Below are 27,256 nucleotides of genomic sequence, written 5' to 3'. Positions count from 1 at the left end.
CATTACCTAGTTGTCACCGTTTATTTATTTAAAGACATAAAAAAAACATTAAAAATGTAAAAATTAGGTAGCCACCGGTAGTGGGCACAGGGTCCAAGGTACCGGTGGTTAGGGTCCCAGGGACAGAAACCTCCTACACCAAAAAAAGCGATGTTCACAGTATTAACACTAGAATTTAGACAAGATATTCCCTGAGACTGCACACCTCACGATTGTGGAGTGTCTTTGCATTTAAAAACCTCCTCGACCTCTACATTTCCGTGGGATGTACAATCTTACCACCGACGATCGTGGGTGATACATTCGTTCTGCAGTCAGCAGTGTGAGGACTCTCCTATCCAAGGGATCCAATTCAGTTTGAGTTCATTTGAGTACATCAGGACTGGCATAACCCAACCATCAAAGGTGCGAACTTTATTGCCGCCTGATAAGGAAGTTTTTAGTAATTTAAACAATAGTAACACTTGTCTATTAACAATTTGAATAATTTTCTTACTTACTCTTAAGAAGTTGCTGGAGCGCTGGATGCAGGTTGGTCGGAGCCTAGCTGCCTGACAGGTTTTTAGAATTTGTTTTTAAGTACGTTGTTGGTGACATTAATTTTAATTTAGTCGATTTAGACGCCTTACTAAAGCTAAATTCTTTATGGTCAACATAGCAACAAAGACAATTTTTTAATTGACGTTCTACGTCAGTTGCTTTTGACAAAAGGGTTGTACACATACCTAATATAAATAAATAGAGAACAGGGTGTCATCGTGGGTTGGGGTTTTCAGGGAGGCTGGGGAGGAAAAAGAGGAGGAAAGTGCGTGCGTACTGTGAAAATATTGAGGGAGTGAGGGGGTGATGTCGCATCAAGTCGTCTCTACTGGTCGCGGCGATCGTGGTGCGATTGCGCATTGCAACTGTGACTTGTTACGCAGCTTGAGCTCTCCCTGTTTTACATAAGTTAGCAAGGGACGGCGAATACTGTTCTCATCGAGCGACTTATACATACCGAGTAGGTACGTATCATGTTGTCGATATTTTGTGGGATAGGCGAAGGATCGTCTGGATACACCTGTGTGTTTATATCTGTTTGTGTGAATTTTATTTGCAAGTATTCGTGTCTACACTGTCCGTCACATGAATCAGCTTGTGCTTAAACGTTGTTACTCTTGTTTGACATGACTTTAGAAGATCCCTTTTACGTCGTCAAAGAGTAAGTAGCAGATATCACGTTTTCATAGCATTACAAAAGTACCTCTTCTACTGGATTTAAATTAAATTCAGACTTGCCATTTTATATTGGATTTTGCAGTAATTATTACCCCATCCCATAATTTGTAACTAAGTGTGCTGTGGTTCATTTTGAATGTACAGAATATTATGATATATTGTGCTGAGCTTATCATTAATTACAAGTGGTAGATGGCCTTTACTCTGTTGGAGGGATGGTTCAATACTACCTAAAACTCTAACAACTTCTATCATGATAGATAGTATATGTTGATTGCTTTGTGAATATACAGTGTATAGCCCTCAATGATGCATGTTATATTGCAATATAGATCCTGCAAAGAGAGATTTAACTACCTGTGTTTTTGTAGCAATGCAGTTCTTAGGCTAGATACCTTGTTATTGTGTGTTATCAGCATACTTTGATATTGTGCTGTAATGCCATTAAATGGGCATATGTATATGTAATCTTTACCTACTTATAATGTGAATCTAACCCACACAGTAACAGAACCCTGCACTGACTGGCCCAACAAGCTTGAGGCCATTTGTTTTACCTGTGAGTATGTTCCCCACAATCTCTGAATTCACTGAACTGGTTATGATAAGATGTTTAATGGCAGATTGCTGATGTAAAAAGCAGTAACTCGGGCACCTTGTTGTTTTGGTGCAGAGTTTCAAGGCCAGGTGAAAATATGAGGAACAGATTAAGATATATCAAAACCAAATAAATAAATCATAAAAAAATCAAGTCCGCTGATTAAAAATCATCCACACTCATGTCACACTCTATTGTGTTACCTTAAGACAAGGTTCTATAAACTAAAACATCTGTTCTTTAAATTAAGTAATCAACATACAATATTCATAACGAAAAGTACTATCCTGGGTCCCAGAGTCCCAGGGTATGCTGACAGTGCTCAGAATATGCATTTTGTTCTTACTCCTTCATCCTGGTAAATCTTCTTTTATATATTATACTAGCCGGTTTCCCACGGTTTCACCCTCGTCCCATGGAGACTAGTGCCTGTACTGGGATAAAACATAGCCTACCTAATTCGGGAAGAGTGTAGCTTCCCAGCAGTGAAAGAATTTACAAAGAATGGTTCAGTACTTTCAGAGCCTTTAAGTTACAAACAACAAATAATGTTTCCTCTATATTTTGTCTCTAATATATATTAGTAGTTGATATGTCCTCCTCCTAGCCGATTATCGGCTACGGCGGCTGTTCTCATTTAAGGAGATCAGCCAATTGCGCAGGACATATTATAGTGCACAAGGATTTGCGCAGACACAAGTGCACTCCCTATTCCTTCACTCTCATAACCCGATGGGACGGCAATCCGACACGACCGGAGAGAGATCAGGCGCAGGACCGACATTTACGTGCTCTCCGATGCACGGGTGTATCAATCACCAATTTCCAGGCTCCGGGCTGCTTTGTGAAAGTCTTCTAAAACCCACAAAGCGATTTCGGCCCGACCCGGGAATCGAACCCGAGACCTCGTGCTCAGCAGCCGCACTTGCGACAGCTAGACCAACGAGACTAACATGCAGTTACATTCACATCTCCAAATCCACATGCTTATAGCTCCTTCTGTCTATTTCCAATATTCAAATAAAATTAAGTATGATGTTGCAGTATAATAGGTACAGTTATGGTGTAATTTTTTATTTATTATTATCAAAATTTCAAAGTAACACTATTCTATGAAAAAGCAAAGATGTAACTGAAGTTAGAAAATATGATGAGAAGAATATTTTTACTTAGGAAATTATTCATCAGTCAAACTTAAGTATTTCTTGGAACATGCAATTGATATCTTTTCATATGAACTTGTAGTCCTATTTGAAGTAAAAGATAATAAATCTTTCCTATTTATAAAATTTCATAAATAATTAGGTTTTGATTAACTTCGGTTTCTAAGAGAAATTTTAAATTATGTAAAAGTAAGTAGATATACCTATGTAAATATTGCTGTGTAGTCTATAGTACTACCAAGTTTAATCAAAATTCCTTCAAAAGTTTCTATAAAAAGGACAACCATGCATTCTAGTAGGATTACCTTTGCATCAACCATATTTTCTTAGGCCCAATGTACAGCAAATTGATACATAAACCAATTTTTATCAAGGTCATACAATCAGGGCCAGTACAGTTAGTACGACGAAGGCAAACTCAAGATAATTGAGTTGATCTGGCAATTACTGCCATCCATGGCCTGCGACAAAAATAGTTTATTGCCGATTATCGATCCAGCGGTCATTATTTATCCATGACGCCCTACGTTTACTTTCACGATGATGGAATATGCCACAGCTTAAAACATACTCTGAATACATATTTGAAGTGAGCTCGGCTGACCTAAATGTTCCTGCAATAACCAGACAGCTTTGACCTAAATAGGCTGTTGTTCCTATTTGCGTTTGAGTTGTATATCATCTCAGGGGGTAGTGGATCAATCGATAGGTAGGTACTTATTAGTGGAATGAATGCATTAAATCTTGATTTTGCTTGAACTTCAATAGCATATTTCTATACTCCTAGCTCTTATTAGTGCTCCAAGGTAGACAAAGAAGATGGTTATTACACACTCTATTAGATAAGACTGATTTACTAACTTTTGATTACATCGAAAGACACGATAAGAACCTTACTTTTTCTGTACATAAAGGCGCCTTAATTTGTGGCTCTTTGGCCTTTCAATCAGCTCCTTTCGGATATAAGTTCAATTACCTAACATACCTGAAGTTTTTATCTTGTCTTGCGATATCCTAAAAAAAGTAAATCGGTCTCGCTTACGAGATGCAGCATATGCAGATATGCCATAGGTATCTAATTGTATGTCCCTTAACTTTCATAACATCCTGTGTAACTACTAATGATCGCAATAAATATTTGATGCTGAGCAGTTACATAATATATGCACAAATGTAGTAGCATTTTACTGTATAACTAATTGTAGTCTAATCACAACACCCTTAAACTCGCAGTGAGGTGTTCAAAGCATTGAACAAGACCCGTGGACTATACCTCAGGTGGCAAGAAATCTCCAAGGCTCCTTCCGTACCCAACAGTCCTGAAGTGGAATGGACTTCGACGGAGCTCAGGAACGCACTCCGTAGCATCGAATGGGACTTAGAAGATTTGGAAGATACTATTAATATCCTTTTTAATTATTTACATGTTTAAGCCCAAATTAATCATCATCATCATCATCATCATCCTCCTGCCCTTATCCCAATTTTATTTGGGGTCGGCGCAGCATGTTTTCTTCTTCCATACACTTCTATCTGCCGTCATCTCACAAGTAACATTCTTTCTTACCATATCTACTTTCACACAATCCATCCATCGTTTCTTTGGTCTTCCTCTTCCACTATATCCGTCCACGTTCATACTCATCACCTTCCTCACAACATGACTCTCATTCCTCCGCATCACATGCCCATACCACGACAGCCGGTTTCCACGCAGTTTTTCTGATACCGGCGCTACTTTCAAACTTCCTCTTATATACTCATTCCTCACTCTATCCATTCGCGTAACTCCACACATACCTCTTAACATTCTCATCTCTGCCGCATGCAATTGTCTTTCATTCGTCGCCTTTGTGGGCCAGCACTCTGATCCATACAAGACAGCAGGCCTGACCATACTCTTGTAAATTTTCCCCTTAAGTTTAAAGGGAATACGAGGGTCACAAGTTGTTCCCGTTACCTGCCGCCATTTCATCCATCCTGCGTTAATTCTGTGCGTAACTGTCCGATCTATTTCGCTATCGCCCTGAATAAGCGAACCGAGATACCGGAAATCGGAGCAGACTGGAAGAAGTGCGTTATCAAGCGCTATGGCTTCAGGACTGGAGAGACCGCCGAAATCGCAGAACATGTATTCGGTCTTGGTTCTGCTGATTTTTAAGCCAACATTCTCCAGTCTCTGTTGCCAACTCCCCAATCTGCTCTGGATCTCAGGTCCGTCTTCACTAACCAGGACGATGTCGTCGGCAAACAGCATGCACCAGGGTGCCTCCTCCTGTATGTCCGCCCAAATTAATCGATAGTGCATATTAGATGCCAGTTTTCTTAATACAATTGCTTACCTACTTGACTTCGAATTTTTACATTCGAACTTCGAAGTAAATAATTTTATTGTTCGATTGTGTTACATCAAGGGCTTGATCGATTTTTGATGCCAATTTCTGTTTTCCTACCATGCTTTCCTTAACATAATTTTTAAGTATCGTAGAAAAGAATTCGTCAAAGTTTAAAATTGACAACAAAGAAATATCCGAACGACGAAGTTTTATAGAAGCTACGAAACAAGAAGTTAAGGTAAAATATTTTACTATTGCGGGTAGCTCTTTTATATTTCTTGTCAGTATTGAAGTGATCTCAGATCAAGTCAGTCCTAATAGTGTTGTCAAGAAGGAATTACCTATTACAAAAAAATGTTTCTGTTAAAGGTGATGAAGAGCAAAATGAGCCTCAACAGGAATCGGGACAAAGACAGCACGGCTCGCGAGCCGTTGCTGGGCGAGGAGAGCCCGATACACATGAACAATGTTTGGACGGCCACGCCGAAGTACTCCAAGTATTCGAAACTCGCCAACCAGACGGACAGCCCCGACAGGTTCGACTACGACAGCGACATCATGTCGATGCAAGATAAGATGCTCTCCAGCCAGAATGACCAGCTGCAAGTCATCAGCCACTCCGTCGGCTCCTTGAAAACCGTTTCCAAGCAGATTGGGATTGAACTCGACGAACAGGCTGTGTAAGTATTATATTCTTTTTATGCTGTCATCGTCCGTCTTTACTAATATATGTAGCCGCGTGCGAAATGGCGGGCGACCGCTAATGTTAAAATAAAAATGTTGAAATTTAGAAGTGTGACTGTCTTGTAGGTGTAACTTTATGCTATTCCTTGGGTAATTTAGGTATGTCGTACCCAAATTAATAATACATACAAATAATATTGTTGATATCCGTGATAATTGATTATAACGAAAACCACATAAGATATTTTTTTTTGTGGTGGGTAGGTTATTTAAGATTGTACCTAAGTATGTTTTTTACGTTACAGGATGTTAGATGACCTAAATACGGAACTCGAAAATGCCGATTCGAAACTAGACTCCACATTAAAGAAAGTGGCTAAGGTGCTTCATATGAATAATGGTAACTTTAATTTTTTTATGTGTTTTTTAACAAGCTTCAACCTAAAAGTCGTCTTCCAAGGTCATGCACATTGGCAACTGTATGTAGTTCTGATGAAAGTACAATAATGATTATACTGTAAAACTAATCTGATGTCGAAGCCGGAAGATAATAATGTGAACTGGAACTTCATGTATCCCAGCTGTGTTACCACGTGTTAGAAAAGTCTTGCTATGATTTTTACCTGCATTTATGAAAGCGTGTTTTTCTAGTGTTTTTACATTATTAGTATTCGAAATGGCGATAACCCACATGCTTCGCGAAAATTAAAGTAGTTTAGAGTATACCTTTACGTTGTGACTAATATATAGAACATGAAAAGCATGCATATCCTATTGGTGCAAAATGTCTGAATATGCTAGTGGTGTAATAAGACTCTTGACCGCACCTACGCGGCTTGCGGTTATAAAATTGCATATGTACCATTCTAACAAACAAACTTTGCTATGTATGTACATAATCTTGACCCAGCTGTATTTATCGTTTCAGATCGACGCCAGTGGCTGGCAATAGGAATCCTGGTAGGCCTTCTAATGATAATATTAATACTATTTGTTATAATTTGAATTAGTTCCCGAGTTGTTTTGTTTGTGTAAATGTTAAATCATGTTCGTAGTTCTAAGTGATATTTATATTCTTGTATGATAACTTCATAGGTACCTACTTTACAATCTATTCTGTCATTAATATAGATACTATCGTTAGGATTGTAACTTATTTGTTTTTGTAATATTATCTATGTTGCTTGCGGAATATTTCTAGATTAAAGAATGTATGCGAGTTGGATATCTGTATAGAAAGTAGACATTCCAGAAATATTATGTTCCAGATACATTGAAAAAAAGATTGCTTACTCTAGGACTGCCTTGAACACAAACAAAACTATTTTCTGACACTTTGATCTAACGACATAACACTCCTTCGTGTGCCTGTAAAATATAGCATTAAAAAAAGTTTTCTTCCAATGTTTACAAGCAAACTAGTTGCAATTCTAACTGTATGAAAACTGTGACTTCACACTTTAGGATTCGATAGCGACCATTAATAAAATCATTGTATAATTATAATATAGTATAAATTATAACATAGTTAAGATAGGACAGCTGTTTTTGTTAATTGTTCATTTTATATATTTTAATATTTTCGACGTACCTCTGTGATTATTACATTAGCGTGCGAGTTTTAAAAAGCTTTATATTGTTCCAGCTGTTAATTGGTTTGTTGGATAGTGTAACTGATATCATTAAAACGCCTTTGTGAATGAAATTAATCTCTCGCAAACAGAATTTTGTTTAAAATGAAAACATCTTGAAATGCTGGCAATTTAAATACTCACGGCGGAGCTCAGCTTTACATACGTATTTTAAATAGTTCACTAACTGACAAGAACAATAAATATATTGAAATATCTTAGCCGCAATAATATTGACCTAGTAGTAAAAAACTATTGTAGCGATACAGATTATATTTTTAATGTGTAGCAAATAATGTAGCCTTTTTCACATACGTTTTTCTGCCGTAAAATGTAGTGTAAATTCACAGGACGTGGGCACAGCGGTAGGTGTTGAATGAGCCACGACTACGTCCGGGCCGTGACACGGCGGTACCGCGTATAGTACAAGCTTTCATAGTGACCCATACCACAGATTACTCCCATACGGACGGCTGTGCCTGCGTCTGGTGAATTTACCCCAGAAAAACATTTGTCATATAGATAAGATAAGCCGTACATGACGGTAATATAATAAAGTCCAGTAAAGACGATTGGGAACTTAAAAGCTGCTAAATTATTGTTCTGTATTACTACGACACACATTAAAATTGCTAAAGTAAGGCATAATAGCATGAGATCTATAATTAGCTTAGCTTTTAATGAGATACCTATAGCTCAATATTTTTTTAATAAAAATGTTTTAACGAGTCTATTAGGTATAGCTTTCTAAACTACTACTGCATTTGCTAGCCTGAATATAAGGACACATTCTGAACCTCAGGTACTATTATTAAATGAAAGAATTAATTAAGTGTTGACTAGTCGTGTACTGCCTTTCAATATCTTGTAGTCTATTTTATGGGGAGCTTGTCCACTGTTTTGGTAGTTCGGGTGAAGTAAAGTTCGGTCTTGGGTCGTAAAAAGTCACACTATTGTTCAGGAAAATCCTCATTCAACCTTGATCTCTTTCACTGTACTCTTTTCACACATAGTCAATAATATTAAGATAGTTATAAAAACCTTTTCCTTTTCTATCTCCCTCCAACCCTCTCTTCCACCCACCAAATACACAAAGGTCAGGTCCTATATAATTTGACGCACGATGCCATTTGTTTGCGCTGGTCGCTTGTAAAGAATGTATGTGTGATTATTCTAAGCTCTGAGCCTGCATAGTTGAGGAGTATTGGTACCATACCTCAAGACTTAAAGTATATCCGTATAGGGCCATTGTGCGTTGTAAAATTTTGACATAATATGGTCGCTTGCTATGTAGAAGTGCCGAGTATCTAAAGAAAGATGATCACAGTTTTTCGATAATTACTTATAATTTATATATGACGGTATATTGTTATTCTGATATTTCCTACTCTTTGAATATATTTTTAATTCATTTCTATTGACATTATTGGCGTTGCAGATTTACAAACAAATATTTTTATTCCTTCGAAGCTAGCAAGTCGACTAAAGTGTGACAATGACCCTATCTAAAACACATTCAATATTAATCAAAAATTCTAAATAGATGTAAGTGCCCATTATTTAATTAGAAGCAAAATAAACCAATGTAAATGTACATATAATTATAATTTATTATTGTTCGGTTAAGTTATGCATTATTAGAATGAGGTGTCTTCTATTTGTCTCAATGATTTGGTTTCTTTTGCTTTCTATGTTGTAAACTTACCTTAATCTAGATAAAAGTATATGATTAGTTGATAAAAATATATGTTTACGTTTATTAAACTTATGATAAAGATCGAAATTTTGTACTTTGTTGTTTTATTTTTAGCACCTACTTCGTCATCAGTTTAACTGGAATTATGATCTTAAATTAACTTGCTTATTGATTGGTTGATGGCAATGACCACTTGTGGGAGTAGCCTAGTTCATGAGCTGTATCCAGCCTAATCTTATGTAAATTAAAAAGTAATTTTCAACCAAGAGTTGTAATTTTGCTGCTGCTCATTGTCCTCGCGAATGGGTAACTAGCTCCATCTATGAAATTATTGACACCCTCCGCATACAAATATTCTGTGGGACACCGGGAAAACTTTGTGTATATTGTTGCCGTTCGTGGCACAGAGAGGGCATGAGTTAATGCATTCATGAAACTGCACTAAGTTTAGCACTCTTTTGGTTGGGATTTAGATGAGTAGGGTCAAACTTTGGCGGGGCGACAATTTGGATGGATGAAGCAACATTCGTCGAGGTCGCGTCCGGATGGGAGGGATTAAGTAAATTAGCCGACTATTTTCTTGACTTGATCTCGAATTAATGTATGGACTAATATTGAAAATAAGGAAGGAAGAAATATAGGTAGGTACTTACACCTACAAGAGGCTATTGATTCGAAGTTGAGTCTCTTTGAAATTACTTGTTTATTTCATTAGATATGTATTGATACATTCTTAGTTCTACATATTATTTTTATAACCATATAGGCATTACTATTGCTCCTGCATTTGTGATGAGGACGCACTGGAGCTTGTGATTCTGTCGTATATTTCGGGTACATAGTCGTAGGTGTCCGGTCTAATGTCGTCATACAACTTCTTCTTCATAGCCGCCCAGTTCAACTTCTCTTCCGGATCAAATAAGCTTTAAAATAATAAATTCGTAATTAGTCTTATAGTTTCGAAAGAGCTTTTATAGGCAGCTACACTATCCCCTGTACCATCGGCTATACTTTACCCGGGTACGGGAAGTCGGTCCCACGGGACGTGAGTAAAACCGGGTAAAACGGGTAAAAGCGAAATACTACTCAACTACTCACTGATTAATTACGAAATCTCAGAAACTATAAATCCAACAAACTTGAAGGGAGGTAGGTTCTTTATAGAGTGAAGACATGCGTTAAGGAGGGATTTTACGAAAATCTAATACGGGAGTTAAACGGCTGTACTGTTGGTAGTCGCATGGAAGTCCTATTTTAGAAGTGAGTGTCTTAAAATTTGACAGTTAGCCGCGGGCGACCGCTAGTTTTAGTATAAATACGAGTTTCACAAGTGATTTGCCATGTACTTCCTTTTGTATTTTACTTGTATAAAACCATTGACCATAACAAGTGCGAGTTAACATCGGAATCGCTGTCACTCCTCACCGATCCCCTCGAAATAATAGAGAGTTTCTACCTATGTTGGCATACAGACCTTGATATGACAGGTAGACAGCGCCTACGTCAAGTTCTGTTTTGTATTTAAATTAAAACTTGCTAATTTATTTTGCAAGGCGCAAAAACAATTTTTTAAACATCTTTTTATCCGCGAAATCGATGGGGTCCAAAATTTAATGCTGGAGGGTAGCAATTAAGTGGCACAGTTTCTTCACTCTGGGAAAAGTGACAGCCTCATATTAGAATGGCTGTCACCTTTAAATGCTGAATATCTTCGAAACCACGACAACTACTTAATGGACGCTGGTAGCGATTCTATTATGGTACTGAGGTACTCTATGTGTATTTCCCTACGGCTTATGTTCACATACAAACAGGCACACAGACGAAACTATTAATTCCCCCTGACAAACTGAAAACGTGACTGCGTTGAATAAAAAAAATCTTAATTTTGGTTTGTTTTGTATAATAAAAGCTTCGAAGCCCACCGCTTGGCTTATTTTTATTTTAACAGACGTTTTCTGATACAGTAATATTGAGTACCTATCAACCTACGACTTACGTGCTCTTTGCTTTTCTACAAAGAAACGAATTATAGAGTGTCTGTCATCTGTCTATAATTAAGGTATCTCTGAGAAATAAAGTAGCACTCGCACTTACCTTTATACATGCCTAGGTTAGTTCTCCGACGGCAAGCGTTAGCAGTCGACTCCGTTTTTTGTAAGTAGATAGTCAATTTTTACTATGGTTGAGTGAGACCTACATAAATTCAGAGCTTTTCGTTGCTCATAACATAACCATTAGTGGAACTAGATATCACTTACTTGCTGACGCAAGTCATGAACTCTTTGAGGGCGTTGCTCGAAAATATGTGAATAAGATTACTGAATCCCGTGCAGTTGGACCACTGTGCGTCTGGTGCCATCAACATCCCTACCGCTTTGCCGCGACACACCAGCGGAGCTCCGTACATGCCCTGCCGACACGAAAATGCAAACACAAAGATAGATATATCGTATGCACTTAGATTTTTTGGGTTTGGAGACGAACCTGCAATAGGTACTTATAATTCAAAGTCATAGGTACCAACTTAAAGTGGCAAACTTACATTGTCGGCAGAAAATGTCTTTATGTACCTACCTAATTTAAACTTGACGTGACCTAGAATGTTACTTTAACCACCTATGAAGTTATATGCCAAGTAGCACGTGAATGGTAAGGATGAAGAAGGAACAAACGAGTTAAGACATAATAGGAAGTAGAAACGCTACATTAACCGATAGGTAGGTACCTACTATCGCATTGTTATCTGCTATTATTTTTCACAACTTCACAACTCTGATGCATAGTTTCTGTTGGTAAAATTGATATTTAGCAAAGAACAAGTGTGTAGACGTAGAGGTGCGATTAATTGTAACAAATATATGAATATTACTTATTACTTAGGTAATGTTTAGGTACAAACATAATCTGTGTAATGTGTACCTAATAATAATTTATTACTCACTGATAACTTACATGACACGGCTGAGCTATGCGGTCAGGCTGGAAGATAAAAAATTAGACGTTTTAAAAATAGATTCTCCGAGGACGTTCACACGCATCATTCTATAGGTACCTAATCATCACAAACAAGCTACAATAAATGAATCACCATTTTAGGCGCTGCTAAACATAAGCCTCCCTGATTGACTGATGGAAATCGGTACCCGCAACTTTTGTCAGATCCTCTGAGCACATAGTTCCTGGCCCTGCGTTTGCCAGTCAGTGATGTCCACTCGAGCCTCTTTCGACCTAGGGCTGCCATCCGTCCGGGTTTCCCCGGATTTGTCCTCGTTTCTAGGCCGTCCGGGGGACGTCCGGGCGGGGTTTCAAGAAGTGTCCGGGGAAAACCCGGACATTTTTCTTACGAGTTGAATTACAATCGACACACAGACTACAGAAGTCGAAGTGTCTCAAAACTCAAAAATTTCGCGCTCGCTCCGCTCGCGGCTTCCTTTCTTGACACTGTCTCTTTTTACGTTTAGCTACTTTAATATCCCAATATTCAAAAAATGTTGCGCTCGCTTCGCTCGCGGCTTCTTCACTTTGCGGATTTTTTTTATTATACAAGTTTAGGTGCTTTAGTGCCTAATCACCATCAAGTAACCTATCAAAAAGGTAGCACCGTTTTAAGTCCTATTACTAACAAGAAGCTAACTCCTAGTTTCCATATGAGCTTTCTTATTTATGACCTTCGAAATATTAAGTCATAATCTTTTAATACTAGGTACCTACTACTTGAGCTAGATATTGGCCCTGACGTTACATGTAAGGAAGCACCTCATTGAATTTAAGTATATAATAGTAGTAATAGTAATATTAAAAACTAGGTCTTGTTTTGTTAAAAAAAAATTCGAACTCGTCCGGGGTAAAAATGCGATTTACGTCAAACGTCCGGGTTTTTTTAATATTTGTCCGGGTTTCGCGAAATTCGAAATGGCAGCCCTATTTCGACCTCATCTTTCATCGTTTCTTCTTGCTAAATGGCCGGCCGTACCATGTCAACGCTGGGCTGTGGTCGCTGATCCCAGTGCTTCTAATGATCTCCTCATTTCTGATTCATTAATTAAGTATTTTCTAATTCGATAAATAAATGTACAAGAGTAGTATCTTACATCCCTGACGCAGACACATGCGGATTTGTCAAACAAACCCAAGAATCCCAAATTACTGAGAGCTTTCTGGAACTTTATAGTCAAGGCTTCACACCACAGGCTCTTCTTCACAATATTCATGAACTGGACCCTAACGTTCCTCTGAAGCAAGAACTTATTGACCGGGTATATTACATCCTGAAATGGAAGCATTACCATCTCATTGTAGTTGTTATTATGTATTTTCAAAAATGTAGAATAATCAACAAATTCGAGTACCTACCAAACTTTTGTTTTCTTGCAAACGGTTTATATTTAGATATTTTTTTGAATAATTTTAGTTAACTACCAGTTATATGTAAGGACACAAAAAAAAAATACTATCTATTGCTAATCCCACTATAAAACTTGGGTCAAAGGCACAGCAGCTTTATTTTAATTCGAACGTGCATAAAGTTAGTTACAGGAAGTTGGACCGTTCGCGGCAAAAAGTTGTCGTGACATTCATATTGTGCAAAGCGAGCATGTGGAACATAAAGGAGAAACTTGACATGATTCCGAGTTACTGCTACACGGCGACGAACAACGACCAAGTTTGTTGAGTTTTCAACATTTTAGAACACCGTTGACAGCGATGCGAGACGCATATGGGCTTTAGGCATATTTTGTCCTTTTCTATACGGAGAAAATAAAAAGAAACGACACATGTGTGCAGCAAATGTTAAATTAAAACATGTGCATCGAGTTGGTATGGGGAAGTTGCGATACACTGCGTTCAGTACTTTGGTCTTTGCCAGTGTTTTTTTTTTATGTTTCACTTCACAAATGCACTTTAAAAAAAAGAATAGGTAGATACGTAAATTAATCGCCGACGGATATTTATATTATTATTCAAATCAAAGATCATTAAAATCCATAGTATAAAACATTTTCTTTCGATTACTGTTACGAATCAAGGACGATCTGATGATTAAGATATTCATATTCATAGGTAGCATTTTCCCGAAGCGACCGGTCGTGATGTGTTTAGCGACGAGGACAATTAACAAAATAGATGTTAAATTACCCCTTTATAGAAGAAGTGCCAACCCGGCATAAAGCATTCTTCCTGCAGAGTCAATACTTCATCTCCTTTATAGTCTATTTCGATCGCTCTCAAAGGTGTTTCCGTCAAAATATCAGGCACTTTTCGTTTCAGAAGTAGAATTGCTGGGGACATTGATAAGAGGTAAGCGCGATTACCTGCGCCTATCTTTTCAACTGAAAGAAACAACAGTAACACTATGGAATCGTCATTATTGACTAAATATATTTTTAACTAACCGACTTATTCAAAGGCGGTCATACTATCATCGTTGATATTTTTCCTTTAAGACCATTACAATAATTTTTGATGCGATCTTAGAAAATCAATAAAAAAGACAAATAGGTACATTGATAGTTATGTGTACAAATCGCGAAAGTTTAAATAAAACCTTTAAAAGAGACCCTGGAAAAGGTATCATCATAATTTTAATGAGGATTAAAAATTAAATAATATGTTCTGCTTATTAAAAGATCATAATTAAAATATTTTGGTTGTCCATTGTATTGTTCCGAATCCAGAACAATTTGTATCGTGAACGCAATAATACAAATGGCCGATGCGTACAGTCATGCATATGATATTTAATTAATTAATCCTGTTTTCGATGAAAGCTTTCCTCACTACACTGGAAATCAGAGTAAGTACCACTTATTGTTCAAATATTCACATTTATTCAATATTATTTTGATCAATTAATAAAGTGGGGTTTGTCCACAGGACAGAGCTATGAACTGATAGAATTTCTTGCCTGTGCCTACTTGTGTCTGATCGAAATTGAATTCGATTTTTAAACTTTTTAGGACCAATAAAGTAAGTTATACATAACCAGACAAGAATTCGCTGTTCGACGGTGCAGTAGATTTCGACAAAGTATTTCGTAACTTAGTAACTTAAGTCTTGTTTGTGATCATTACCGTGTGGTACTTACGGTTAGGCACGAGTATCTTCATCACCTGCACCCTGATGCCTCGTCGGGGGTGTCTGTAAGTGGCGCCCACCACTACATTGATAGGCCTCGTGTCTTTATTGATATGTGATGAGGGATTGGTGACACACACTGCTGCTGTCAAAACCGCCACGCGTGATACCAACGTACCCACACATAGACCACGGTACCGAGACGGGAAATATACCTGTTGCAGCAAATTTTTATTAGGAAGAATTTAAATACATCTACATTTATTAAGTAAGTGTCTTTTCATCCGAGTACCGAGGGAACTACATTCTGTAAAACAAAAGTTGGTATAATGTTATTTTGATAAATTACCTAATAAGCTACTTTAGGTACCTACTGCTAAGTTTCGTGCAATCCATTCTGTAGTTTTTGCGTGAATTATGAACAAACATCCATGCATACAAACATTCGCTTATAATTAGTTATAATATAAGTAGATTTATCTGCGTAATCCCATTATTTCGCAACGTTGATCTGCTTTCGATATTCGTAACATGCAAATGGAAATCAAAGCTACCTTGGCAAAGCAAAATAGGTATTCATATATGTATATAGAGAGCATCGATATGCTTAAAAGGATTTGTGATACATGTAACTGTAAGGGAGACTGTGCCCACGCCAGTATTGGACTCCATTCACGTGAATCTCTCAATACTCGGAGTGGCTTGCAGATGAATTTCTATGCAGCATCTACGTCAGTCGGACAAGGACCATGTATCAAAGAGAACCTTTCTATTGATACCATTGCACATGTTCCCGTCTGTCCTGTGTAGGTTTTGTATGCAGCTTTCATGTATAGTATTGCTACGAGACGACGCTACTGATTCGTCGAATTTGATGATTTTTTAGAGAAGAAAGAGTTATATTGAGAAAGTTATATTGTCATAAAATGTGTGTGGTCTAACTAGGTTTTTTCATAATCATCGTTAAGAGCACAATACTACCTTTTAATCAAATACTATGGCTATTATTGGCCCAATGTATAGTTAAGGATAATGTAGTTCGTTCAGATAACTAATTACTTAATAGTTAGATCAGTTAAACCTGCTTCAAACTGTAGAAGCAAGTCAAGACAAACTTACTAAGAAAGGGAGACTTCCGTGAGCCGGCTTGAATGGTTCCCTGCATTTGCATTGTAGGAAGCAAGCGCCTAAAATCAACAAAATCATTAAATTAATGAATAATTCATTAATTATTTCACATTATAAAATAAATAAGTTCCAGCCACAGTTTCAACCCACCAATCAAAAACAGTATTTTCAATTTATTCATGCTACAGTCACTTTGAAATTAAAATTTAAATGAAATAAAATTTGTCACCTTTTTAATTAAAATGTTAGAACGGTTGTTAAGTTTTCTATCAAAATAGAGATAACGGTCAGCCCAGTTCGTGATGAACTTGCTTTTGAATTGCATATAAACGGATTAAACTTGGCAGCTCGTTAGAGGAAAAAGTGCATCAACAAGTTACTTAATTACTCCGTGCAAAATGTTCTCCCTTTTTCAATTATTTTCTTTCACGTTTAATATGAATCAGTTTGCACGTAATAAAATTTTGCACTGAAAAATCTAATCATATTTTTCTGTTGTTGTCAAGAAAATGAATGTTGAAATGCGAGCCAGATTCAATAGGAAGAGAATGTTCGCGTTTATTTTGAAAACGTTTTTGTGCAGACTATATCTAATAGTAACATTTACTTTTTTTGCATAGACTTTTTCTACATTTTGACTGGCAAATAAATTAGGAAACTACCTAATTTTAAAAATGCTAAAGTAGGTAGGTATTTTATGTTTTTTGTTCATCTAGTGACATTAAAACCTATCACCAAACCAAACCATCGTATCTATGTATGTATTCCTAATCATCATCATCATCATTTTCCCCTGCCCTTTCCCAACTGTGTTAGGGGCGGCTTCCAGTTCAACCGGATGCAGCTGAGCACCCGTGTTTTACAAGGATCGATTGCCTATCTGACCACCTCAACCAAGTTACCCGGGCAGATCAATACGTCTAGGTAAGACTGGTTGTGAGACTTACTGGCTTCTGACTACCTAACGACAGCTGAAGATGTTCAAAAGACATATACAATTTATCGTGCCTTCTAAAACACGGAAGAACTGGTTATAACGAGACGGTTACTCTTCTATGGATCGACCACGCCAAATGTTGCTTGACTTTAAGATCGATCGATTCTCGTGGCTTTGACTTAGCCACGAGCTCATTTTCTAAAAAACATCGCAGTCATTTCGCTCGCGCTCTTTATTTCACCAGTAGCACCAGTCACTGCTGCCCTTTTTCTACGTTTAGTACTAGAACTAAACCGACCGTGCAGAGTCCGACTCGCACTTGGCCACATTGCCTGTTGCCTCTTTGCCTTCTGCCTATTTCACAGAAAAACACACATGTGTCACGTTTAAGTCGTGTGTTTAACTACCTACTTTACTGTCCACGACTCAGACACAATTCAATCGATTTACCTAAGTATGCCACATATGACTCATAACACAGGAAAGTTATTAAAATCTTAATTGTTCTCTGAAATGTTTTCAGCAAAAAATCTAAGTAAGAGAGGTAAGTACACCATACCTGTAATAACACTATTCCTACCACAATATTTTTACAAGAAACACGTACCTATATATTTTCCTTATGCATTTAGGTAAATCATCATATCTACTTTCCTTATTTCATCGTTTCAATTTGTCAGTGACAGAATTATACATTAAACTGTATTTAGTCTTACGTCCCCACTCAGAGACATTTAATGGTTACTTAAGGCATCCCTTAGTGAAGGATTTGTATGACATTCCGTCACTGAGGAGTGACTTAAGTAATCATTAAATGTCTCTGAGTGGGGAGGTTAGAAACATGATATTTCACAAAGAGTACCTAACTCGAGCCGTCTTTATTCGATTTGTCAACTTTCATCAAAAGACAGATTTATCAAAACTACTTAAAAACCTCGTATCGAAATTAGCAAAATTCGTTAACATAAATGATGTAAACGCCTAAGCATACATAGGTTATAGAAAGTGTAGATAGGTATGTACATATAATGCAAGTAGTATCGATGTTCTGAGCGAGACCTTGGACTAGTTTCTTGTAGAGTAAGTACATGAGCGGCTAAAGGTTTCCGATAACATTTACAATATATGAAATGCTTGGATTCATCTTAGTATTTCTAAATTTCGAGCTTCCTATATTATAATCTCTTTTATGTTTTTCAGTGACAGTGGAACTGCATGTTAAATGTACCTAGTAATAATAATATGCAATGGCGTCCAGGTCGAATATCGGCCAAGGCAGCTGACCTCGTAAGAGATCAGCCAGCTGCGCTGGACATGTTATTTTCCACAAATATACACACATATCTACAAAGTGCACTCTGTCCCAATAGGAGAGAGGGGCTAATCAAGCGCTGGACCGACCATAGAAGCAGGTGTTTCGCCACTAGGTACTTTCTAAATTCCTGCTTTCCATGAAACGGATGTTTTGTGAAAATTCGCTAAAACCCGCAAGGAAATTTCGGCCCGATCGGAGAAATACTTACACAAATCCCGCGCACAGCGGTATCGCTTTGCGATTAGTAGATCTAAGAGGATTTACCTATTATAAAAATATGGTACAATAAGACTAAAAAAAGACTACGAAAATAACCATTGGGAAACGCGGAACCAATAGCTAGTATCCATCTAAGTACTTACCCTTTAATCCCTTAAAGGATAATGAAAATTTTTCATCCAATATTGCACCGCGGCTTAACTTTTAATAGTATTATGGTATTACATTGTGCTCCGACTAATCGGATTTCACACAAATTAAAAGCTTTGAAAAGAATGTAATTCATTTATTAGCACAAAGCGATTACTAAATTGATTTTGCTAGCGGCGAGTATTTAATTGTGGTTGAAATGTTTTATGCGGGGTAGAAACGAACAAACGATCTTTATGAAGAAACAAATAAAATATTTCATTTTGTTTTACACAATATCCCTTTGTGATAGAAATACTTAATTCAATAATTCTCTTTTCGATGTTACCTAATGTTTTGTTGATATCAATAATGTAGTTTAATTTTCTAATCAAAAGAGAAGGTAAGTGTTTTCATGTTGTTTGGATGTTCCAAAACAACGTTACTTACCGAGTCACCGTACTGCTAAAAACCGCAATCCTTGTAGCGTCAATTAATATCTTACTTTCGAAAGCAAAAAACTACTATATCTTTAGACATGACTTCTTATGTTTTCAGAACGAAAAGCTTTCAATGTTCCATCAACGAGAGTCTTCAAATAAAATATATTAATCCTTAAAACTATTTTTGTATTTTTATTTTATAGGAAACCTGTTTGTTATAGTGTGCCTTTTGTCGTGCACTTCTGAGAATTACTTGCTTTCTTCGCTCAATAAATACAACGAAGATGTTGCTCTGCTTCAAATATTATATAATGGCTATTGTTCGAAGTATTTCCAACTGCATGTACGCTTCAAACGTCTCAAGAGTTCGTATTACAGCGTAGATCTAGCTTGAGTATTGTTAGGACCAGATAGGTATGCTTTTCAACATAGATCAAGGGCCATTTGATCCATCGTGATTGCCAGACGTATGCTGAATATTCGAGCATGTAATTATTATATAAGCGCATTAACACACCAACTGATATTCAATTGAGCATCGTTTTAGTTACGCTTTCCTAGAGATCTTGTACGAGCATACCGTAGTCACTTATATCTACAGTAAAAGCAGTCTACAATAATAATTAGTCGAGTAACGAAAAAAGAGACCAACTAAGGAAACTTGACACGAAAAGCAAGAAACAAGAAAATAATTCTGCAGTTGTCGCCTCCGACCAGAACTGTGTAAGTACCTACTTAGGTTTTCTAGAAGTCTTTTCAGTTGGAGTTTTTCCCTGAAATCACTAGGTATTCGACTTCAAGAAAATCCCGCATTTTGTGACGTATTTTATTTTTAATTCCTCGCAACCGTCTGAATAAATAGTGCTTATTTATATTAGCTGGAACGTTTTTTCTTCACTTAATGTAGATGCATTTTACGGGTTGCTTTTCTTAGAACCTTTTTAAGATGTTTTCTTAACTACCGACTATTCCTTTGCATTTAACATGCAGTTGACATTTTTACTTCATGCGTTTATTTTTTGGATTTATAGGTAGATACCTGAACAATTTTTGTACAGTTTGACGCTCAACAAACCTTTTCGTGGAAAAATCGTGCTATATTTTAGCTATTACTTTACTAAGTTTTTTGAGATCTGTTTATTTACATCAATCGTACAAAAATAATGGAAAGTATTCATACAAAGAAGATTCTAATTAACCAAAAGCTTTTAACTTCACTTTAGTTTGGTTATGAAAATGTAAGCAGGTACTTATGTGCGCTGCGAGACGCAAGCGAGCTCGGCTAATTACAAACTGTAACGCTCCTGCATAAACCTACATGCAAAGTTTTCCTTATTTATACAGGGCTATGTAAGTACGTACCTAAGTATTATCGTATGTAATCAATCATAGTTTCATATTACCGTAGCAGATACGATAACTTACTTAATTGGGGCCGGCTAAAGCTTATCGTGAGTATAAACTATTTCATTACTTCAAAACATCCACTGGGTACATAATTCTTGCGTTTATTTGGTAGGTATTATAATGAATACATATTTCCAGAATTACGAAGGGAATATGCTTCATTATCAAAGTTTGATCCATACAAAAGTTAATCTGCATTCCAGCGCAAAAAGTCTCACGTCGTATCATACTGGAGGAAATCCGGCCATTCCCGGAAAAAGCAATAAATCTTGCCTAGCCGCAGATAGAGAGATCGGGCGGACTCGAGGGGAGGGGGTGTAAATATGCGTACAGGACTGACTACTGAGTGTATAGGTGGTCCCGGGTGCAAGAGCCCAAGAGGCAGATCAATAGGCAGGCGTCCTGCGTGTCCCCGGTCCCGCCCGGCTCCGCCGCGCCATTCGCAGCTTGCTCTCCGCGCCAGCCGCACGCCGCCGCACCGCGCCGCCCGCTCGCACTCGCGATACCAAGTCATGGAGGTAAGCTACCCAAACACTTACTCCACGATGCCACTACCAAATATTCTCTTTTATATTAATTCATTTTAAACTTTTATGTGCTCGTCTGCTAGTGCCTTAAAAAAATAATTAGTCACAACTAAACAGCGAAAGTAGATTTTTCAAAATTAGACATAATTATACCATTGTGCATAATAAAATATGAACAAGTGCAAAGCCATTGATGTGGATCAATAAGAAGGTATTCATTGCTTGCAAGTATAAAAAACATTTTCTTATTTCTTAAAATGACAATTAGTAGAAGTAAATTGTTATAGTGAGGTTCTTCATTCGCATTTGGTTTTCTCGCATTGAGAGTCGATTTCTCGGAATAATGCTTTGTGTTAAAAAAATGTTACTGAATATTCAAATTTGTTACATAATATAAATTAGTGCGCAGCATCCCGCTACAATCAGAGAGGGACGGTGGGGGTGGGGTACAGATTTGTTTGTGTGAGTTTACTCCGGAAAGTCGACAGTGATACCGTGTATTTTGTTCCTACCACTAAGTCTTACGACAATCTATCGGCAAATGAAAACATTACTTAGAATTCGGTGAAAGAGTTTGTGTACAAACATTACCTAGAGCCGAAAAAATGTTTATTACACAACAATAAATATTAATGTATCCAGATGTTAGTTCTGTTTATTTGTTGTTTGGTCTGCTATTTATAGACGCGTTAAAGGAGGACAATAACAAGAAATAGCTGTCAACAGTTAGCATAACATGAGTCAAACTGCATAACGGCAGGACTGCCTATCGCGCAATGCCACTGGGTAGTGACCCCTGAGACATCCAGTTAATTTTAGCGGGCGCCATGACTGACTTATAATTAAAGTCATTGACTGAGCACAGCTAGTTATCGCTGCCACCTATCTATTGCTATGAGTCTTTGTTCTTATAATTCTTTACGCGTCAACTGGCTTCCCGATATATGCTGCGGTCAATATAGTTGTGTTGTTTCATCGTTCACCCATATCCTTAGGTTTATTTTTCCAAAATGCTACGCGTGCGAAGGTTTAGTAAGGATTGCAGCCTCGGCGATATTTCACAGAGCGCGTTATTGTCTTTCTTCGACTCAGACGGGATATTAAGGCCTGGTATTGTTTATAGGCTAAATACGTCTGGCGCCTGGTAGCAGGGCTGATCCTGCTGTCAGCTGTGATCGTGTCTGCCGAAGGTGAAGTATGGGAGGAAAGCGAGCACGAGGTTCTCATTCGCAGCGAGAGGGGCGCTAAAAATAGAGGTTAGTATTTAGAACGCACGAAACTAACGTTGCTTCCGATGCAGATGCATTATATTTCATCAAATATTGCATTTGACTAGGAAGAAGTTTCAAAACCTGATTCCAGTTGCAGCGATTCTTAGATCTGGCATTGTGGTCCATAGAAAATCAACAGTCTTCTCCAGTACAAGGAAATGCATTTAATTGAAACCAAAACTTTCAACTCGTGGTATTTTTCTAAATTTGTATTAACTTACCGTTTTTTTTTTTAAGAATTTAGGCTTAAGTAATTCAATTGTTAGCTTTCCAAAAAGTTAATAACGTTTTTAGTTCTAATCCTTTTAAAGAATTTCCTTTGAAGAAGTACCGCTAAGAAAAATCTTGTAACATTAGAACAATGATCAAGTAGTGGCTATTCGACGATGGCGTATATTCGTTCGGGTCCTTTTGTTTTCTTATTTGTGTTGCGACCCTACTCGCAGACATCTCGAAATAAATCTCTCGGGTCGCTGTCGGTCGCCCATCTGCACATGTTTGGGTTACTAAAAAACTCTCACAATTTTTACAATAAAAAGCCCTTTTTATTTAAATTAACGAGTATTGGAGTTATCTACGCATGGTTAATTAAAATCTAAAGACCTTTTATAATATTGGCAGGAAATTAATGACATACTTAGTAACTAATTAATTTGTTTTGGTATGTTCACGGAAGTTGTTATTGAGTCTGTGTACATAAACATAGTGAACATAGTTTCTGAACATTAAAAGTGCTAACATACATCATATCAAGCTATAAAACTTAAATGTTTACTTGATTCTAATTCTAAGTAATCAGATCAATAGAAATAAAAACGGTGTAATTCAGTATACCTAGTAGTTTGAAAAATAAATCGCGATCAAACCGTAGATCTCTCTTTTCTCTGATCTCTGAAGGATGTATTGGTGGTTTGTGGGAGTAGTATTAATTTTATCCCTCTATAATATTTTCACTGGACTACATATATTGATAAAGCAATAATTAATCAATAAGACAGATTTATAAACAACAACAGCAGTTGAAAGCTAATGCAACTCCAATTAGTAATTAGATTCCCCTCATTAGAAAAACAAAAGTAAACACTAGGTACCTTATGTTATCTGTTTCAAATTAACTTTTAAGGTAAAGGTGTACTTACTTCCAAGTAATCTCACATGTAATTATTTGTTATTTAAATAACGTAGAGACTTGCCGCTATGTGCGCGGCGCTTGGAGCGAATGCGATTCGAAGACCAACTTCCGCTCTAGAAAACTGACTCTGAAGAAAGGGGATCCAGCCAGCTGTGAGAGCATCAAGACTATCCAGAAGAAATGCAAGAAAGGTAGGACTAACTTTGCAGGATTTTGGATAGGTACCTACCTCATTAAGGCTGGGTTGCATCATGTTACCATAACGATAACCAAGTTATAAAGAGCAGTCAAATCGCTGATTTTACTAACCTTGATTTGGAACAAAGGCGAACAGAAAAGAATACGAAGAAGACTGTTTTCTTATCGCCTTTGTGGTTAAGGTTTAAAGCTGCCTTTTCTCGATGCCTTTTCAGCGACTTCTACAAAAAAACAACAACATTCAAATCACCGTTATTAAGAACCTCATGACAAGAAATAAATGTTCAAAAACAGCTGCAAAATACGGTTGAAATACCAGACATTTCAAAGAAAGAAACGACTGCAGGAATTCCTGAAGTTCAGTCTTCCAGGCTAGCGTTCTAAAATACCTCAGGAAATATTATTTACCTCGCCTCGGCTCAAATACTATTTCCGGGAAACTTGCCATTCAGGGAAACTGAGTTTGTGCGCACAATTTTCTGCAACTTTTATATTATTTTCCATTTACACTAGACGATCTTATGCAGAATTTTACAGCAATTAGTGTGCATTAATGCTCAATCCTTCTGCGTGTGAGAGGAGGCCTGTGCCCAGCAGTGGGGCGATAAAAAAAGGCTGTAACAGTAACAGTGTGCATCAAGTCTTTGAATACTTAGTGTTTCTTTATGTTGGTTGAACAAGAGCAGGTATTATGGTATTACTGCTTGTAAAACTACTACCTAAAGAAATTAATATGATTAATCATTTAGGTATGTAACTTTAACCACGAAGTATCGTAAATAAGATATATCGTAACAAGTGACCTCAATAAACAAATAAGGAGGGGTTACAATTTTTTTTAACTTATCGAAAAAATCACGCTTAACTAAGTCACTACTAAGCTAATAAATAATAAAATAAAATGCTATGGAAAATTGACTACTATTTAAGTGAAATTAAACGGTAAGCTTCGATTGATAACTTTGGCAGCGAATGCACAATTGCATTAACAGCTGCAAGAGAGCTATTTCACACGAGCAATGGCTCGAACGAGCACCTAGCAATTTATCAACATTGCCTCCGTTTCGACTGCAAGCAATTAGAATTTCCGCCGTAGTTGGATTCAAAGCTGTAACATACAAGCCATGCTTCCGCTCAGTGATTGATGGCTGCAGATAGGTAAACTGGTAACAGTACCCTGCACAAAATTCACACGTGCTACAAATTGGTTTTTAATTTTGAGCATTTTGTAAATGATAGCCTGCCGTTATGAGAAGTCTTCCTGGAGCGAGTGCAGCCCCAACGGTGAGATGTCGCGAACTGATATGCTGAAGGCAAACAGCGACTCTAGTTGCGACCAGAGTAGGCGCATCACTAAGAAGTGCAACAAGAACAAGCAAGTCAAGACCTCCAAAGACAAGGGTAAGAAAGGTTTGTTACCCCCCTCACATTATTATTAATTACCTATTAACGGTGGTTCGGAGACTATGACTTTGAGTGCTGCTCAAACATCTTTGCTGTGACAGAAAAACTTTTAAGTAAAACCAAGAATTTTGAGTGAGGGTGGGTGGATCCAGTAAAACTTAACGTCAAGTTACATTTGAGTATTTTTTGGTAAGGGACTTGGGTTTTATTCACGGAATATCCCTTCTTTGTACGGAATTAGAAAGTAAGTTATGGTTTCTCTTGGGATCTTGAGGAAAATATTTTTACTTAGGTATAATTCATCCGAATTCTTCGTGCTCTTGGAGGTTTTAAAATATGTTAATACTACTTAAATATTAACTGGTCAATTTCACGTGTGCAAGTTACTATAATCTGTTCGCTAACATGAAAGTTATTAAAATGTAATCAAATTTCGAATACCAGGGCGCATCCTAACTGTGTTTCATCAATGACTTGTCACTTTCATATTAGATCAGAATACTGGCGTTCTTCCAAGTGTGCCATTTCAGAGCTCTAGGTATTTCTCACTAACTGCTTGTTGTTTTTTAGAATTAGGTACAATCATTACCTTCGTCCAAATAATAATAAAAATAAGTAAGTAGGTACTTGCAAACTACCGCTTACCACATTGGTTACGGGCACGCAGTGCTATTCATCACGCTAGTACAAATATTATTACACTTTGTATTTTAATTTCATCAAGGAGTAACTTTGAATACTTACATCTACGCCTTTAAGTTGTGAAGATACTTAAAAAGAAATAAACGACACTCAAAGGAAATTTGCATAGAATTTCTAAACATGTTCAAACGTCTGTTTAAACTTTTGTGTCGTCTGACTGGTTGGAAGGTCCCCTGCCCCGAACCAGACCTGTCTTCGGTGATATGAAGACCCTTCAGCTTTATTCTTCATACCACTAAGCATTTAAATGAGAATTTCAATTCTTTCTACTAGTTGACATACCTACCTATTACTCTTATATAAATAATTTCGTTAACAAAGTCCCTTTCAGTTTCTAACTATACAAATATTTATTTCAAAATAACTATATGTTAAACCGATCTCCTACGTGTAACGTACCTACTAGTTTGTTACCATCGGATATCAAACATTTCTGTAATGGCCCGTTTTAATGTATTTCTCTTTTACAGGTCGCCGAAATCGTCAGTAAGATGAGATGCTCCTTGAATTATTTTTGAACTTTATTATTGCAATGATCTTGGTGCATCTGTTTATGTAATAGTGCCAAAATAGTGACAACACTTTTAAATCGTTTCTTACAACAATTCATTACTATAATTAGCTACAATATACACAGTACAATTTATCTCATAATATTGAATTGTATGAACACTAGATAATGTTAAGTAGTACATATTCATTTTATTAATGCTGGTAAATCGAAGTAATTCTTTAATATTAAGATAAATAAATAAGTACTTAAATAAGGTTGTTATTTATTTATTTTCCTGAGAGTACCTTCCTACAACGTCCTTTCATACCGAGGCAGAAGCAGTTCTTTGTCATATTTCGTCGTGTCTGCTGCTTAGATTTCGGTAAGCTAGGCCTGCAAGCCCCTCAGTTCAATACTTATGCGCCAACGAAAACGAGGCCATGTCTGTCTTTCCCTGAGAAGCACTACTTATCTACTTTACCTCTATCGATAAGCTAAACTCAAGAATTTGATATTTATGTAATATAGATAGGTAGACTTGAGATTA

The 27,256-nt window shown here is 37.1% G+C and overlaps 3 protein-coding genes across 4 annotated transcripts; 2 read left to right on the top strand and 1 right to left on the bottom strand.

The window, feature by feature from the left end:
• The first annotated feature begins 1,010 nt into the window (after positions 1 to 1,010).
• LOC110378880 (syntaxin-6) lies at positions 1,011 to 9,420 on the top strand. The gene is made up of 6 exons (XM_049843794.2): positions 1,011 to 1,201; positions 4,213 to 4,382; positions 5,459 to 5,553; positions 5,685 to 5,995; positions 6,305 to 6,399; positions 6,928 to 9,420. Exons 1-6 carry the CDS (start codon positions 1,167 to 1,169, stop codon positions 7,002 to 7,004), a joined length of 783 nt encoding a protein of 260 aa, XP_049699751.1. The 5' UTR covers positions 1,011 to 1,166; the 3' UTR covers positions 7,005 to 9,420.
• A 596-nt stretch (positions 9,421 to 10,016) lies between these two features.
• LOC110378884 (uncharacterized) lies at positions 10,017 to 16,849 on the bottom strand. The gene is made up of 8 exons (XM_021338298.3): positions 16,683 to 16,849; positions 16,524 to 16,591; positions 15,415 to 15,619; positions 14,466 to 14,659; positions 13,421 to 13,597; positions 12,282 to 12,308; positions 11,588 to 11,739; positions 10,017 to 10,249 (listed from the first exon to the last, which is right to left on the bottom strand). The coding sequence occupies exons 1-8, from the start codon at positions 16,711 to 16,713 to the stop codon at positions 10,099 to 10,101; spliced, it is 1,005 nt and encodes a 334-aa protein (XP_021193973.3). The 5' UTR covers positions 16,714 to 16,849; the 3' UTR covers positions 10,017 to 10,098.
• A 4,441-nt stretch (positions 16,850 to 21,290) lies between these two features.
• Positions 21,291 to 26,983, top strand: LOC110378886 (uncharacterized). Of its 2 annotated transcripts, none has more exons than XM_021338302.2 (5): positions 21,291 to 21,500; positions 22,633 to 22,765; positions 23,966 to 24,103; positions 25,350 to 25,511; positions 26,687 to 26,983. In XM_021338302.2, the coding sequence occupies exons 1-5, from the start codon at positions 21,306 to 21,308 to the stop codon at positions 26,704 to 26,706; spliced, it is 648 nt and encodes a 215-aa protein (XP_021193977.1). In that variant the 5' UTR covers positions 21,291 to 21,305; the 3' UTR covers positions 26,707 to 26,983. The 2 variants fall into 2 exon arrangements, with proteins under 2 accessions (XP_021193977.1, XP_021193976.1); XM_021338301.2 differs by having other exon boundaries at positions 25,350 to 25,520.
• Positions 26,984 to 27,256: the final 273 nt, after the last annotated feature.

This window comes from Helicoverpa armigera, chromosome 1, assembly GCF_030705265.1.
Source record: "Helicoverpa armigera isolate CAAS_96S chromosome 1, ASM3070526v1, whole genome shotgun sequence".
Taxonomy (NCBI): domain Eukaryota; kingdom Metazoa; phylum Arthropoda; class Insecta; order Lepidoptera; family Noctuidae; genus Helicoverpa; species Helicoverpa armigera.
This window is presented reverse-complemented; position numbering and strand designations above follow the sequence as displayed.

Excerpts from the sequence above, each read along its gene's own strand:
- LOC110378880 (XM_049843794.2), top strand. The coding sequence starts at position 1,167 with ATGACTTTAGAAGATCCCTTTTACGTCGTCAAAGA. Across the intron at positions 4,383-5,458 it reads AGATTTGGAAGATACTATTA|GTATCGTAGAAAAGAATTCG; the intron begins ATATCCTTTTTA and ends CATAATTTTTAA. Across the intron at positions 5,996-6,304 it reads GAACTCGACGAACAGGCTGT|GATGTTAGATGACCTAAATA; the intron begins GTAAGTATTATA and ends TTTACGTTACAG.
- LOC110378884 (XM_021338298.3), bottom strand. The coding sequence starts at position 16,713 with ATGAATAAATTGAAAATACTGTTTTTGATTG. Across the intron at positions 15,620-16,523 it reads ACGGAAGTCTCCCTTTCTTA|GTATATTTCCCGTCTCGGTA; the intron begins GTAAGTTTGTCT and ends TTGCTGCAACAG. Across the intron at positions 10,250-11,587 it reads TTCATGACTTGCGTCAGCAA|CTTATTTGATCCGGAAGAGA; the intron begins GTAAGTGATATC and ends ATTATTTTAAAG.
- LOC110378886 (XM_021338301.2), top strand. The coding sequence starts at position 21,306 with ATGCGTACAGGACTGACTACTGAGTGTATAGGTGGTCCCGGGTGCAAG. Across the intron at positions 21,501-22,632 it reads CGCGATACCAAGTCATGGAG|GCTAAATACGTCTGGCGCCT; the intron begins GTAAGCTACCCA and ends TATTGTTTATAG. Across the intron at positions 24,104-25,349 it reads CCAGAAGAAATGCAAGAAAG|CCTGCCGTTATGAGAAGTCT; the intron begins GTAGGACTAACT and ends TGTAAATGATAG.